This window comes from Phaseolus vulgaris, chromosome 10 (assembly GCF_051622355.1).
Source record: "Phaseolus vulgaris cultivar YP4 chromosome 10, ASM5162235v1, whole genome shotgun sequence".
Lineage (NCBI taxonomy): Eukaryota > Viridiplantae > Streptophyta > Magnoliopsida > Fabales > Fabaceae > Phaseolus > Phaseolus vulgaris.
The window spans coordinates 9,825,187-9,826,325 of record NC_143507.1 but is presented as its reverse complement, the minus strand read 5'-3'; the positions used below and the strand labels follow the sequence as shown (position 1 = coordinate 9,826,325).

General features: G+C 36.9%; 1 protein-coding gene across 1 annotated transcript; it reads right to left on the bottom strand.

Annotated features, from left to right (window-relative positions):
- On the bottom strand, window positions 1–705 carry LOC137813691 (uncharacterized). Its single transcript, XM_068616070.2, has one exon. The coding sequence runs from the start codon at window positions 649–651 to the stop codon at window positions 157–159; it is 495 nt and encodes a 164-aa protein (XP_068472171.1). The 5' UTR covers window positions 652–705; the 3' UTR covers window positions 1–156.
- Between the last annotated feature and the right edge of the window lie 434 nt (window positions 706–1,139).

Here is a 1,139-nt window from a genome sequence, read left to right as displayed (position 1 = left end):
TGAGATCTAATAATAATATTCATTTGCCCTTTGCTTAACAAAACTAATAATGATTAACTTAAATAATTGTACAGCATTTGTGAATAGAATGGTAATGTATCATTTTCTTGGAATCGATATTTTTATCCTTTCTCATTAAAAAAATAGTATTATATCTTAGCTTGGCTCATGGCTTGGCTCATGGCTTCCAATTAAATGAGGAAAATTAAGCTTAGCTTTGGAGCCACGCATTTCAAAAGCGGCTCGATCATAAGCCAAAGCCGCACTCTCAGCCGACTCGTAAGTCCCAAGCCAAACTCTGGCGCCGTTTCTCTTCGGATCTCTAATCTCAGCCGCAAACTTCCCCCAAGGTCTGCGTCTCACTCCCTTGAAGTTCTGGTAAGGCGCGTTACCGCCACGCGCCACCGTATATTCTCCACGCGCCGCCGTGGAGGTGGTTGTTGACTGTCCCAGCGAGGCTGATGGAGAGTTAACGGCGGAGGTGAAAAGGGTGGAGGTGGATCCGCCGTCGCTCTGCCGAGGTGAAACGCCGTCGGGTGAGGCCAAAACCGCCGCGAGAGCATTTAAGTCTTGGGTATCGTCGAGGAGGAAATGTTGAATGGATTGAAGAAGAGCATGATCATGGGAGTGAAGAGTGGTGTTGAAGTTCATTTGATTTTGGTCTTTTGGAAGTTGAAAATGAAGTGTGTTTGTTTCAGGAGTATTGTGATGTCTATTATTTATACCAAATATCGTGTTGCTCTTTTGTTAGTCAAATGTGGTTGCTTTTTCGCCTTTTGTTGGGGGGCATTTCGTAGAACCATCCTTGACTTTTTAAGCACGTGTCAAATGAGTTTTTAGTCAATTTTTTACTCACCAAAACTTTTCAATCCCATGCTATAATAATAATAAATAAATAAAAAATTAAATATATTTTATACACTACAATAATTATAATACTAAATTAAAAACATTTTAGAGATTACAAAAATTTTGGTTTTTAAATTAGTTTTTATTATTGTTAAATGATTTTTAAATTGGTATCTAGTTAGTAACCAAGATTTTTGCTACCAAATTTAGAAACTAAATAATTGGTAGTTAAAACTTGATAATTAATTAGATACTAATTTAGAAACTATTTAACAATATAAACTAATTTA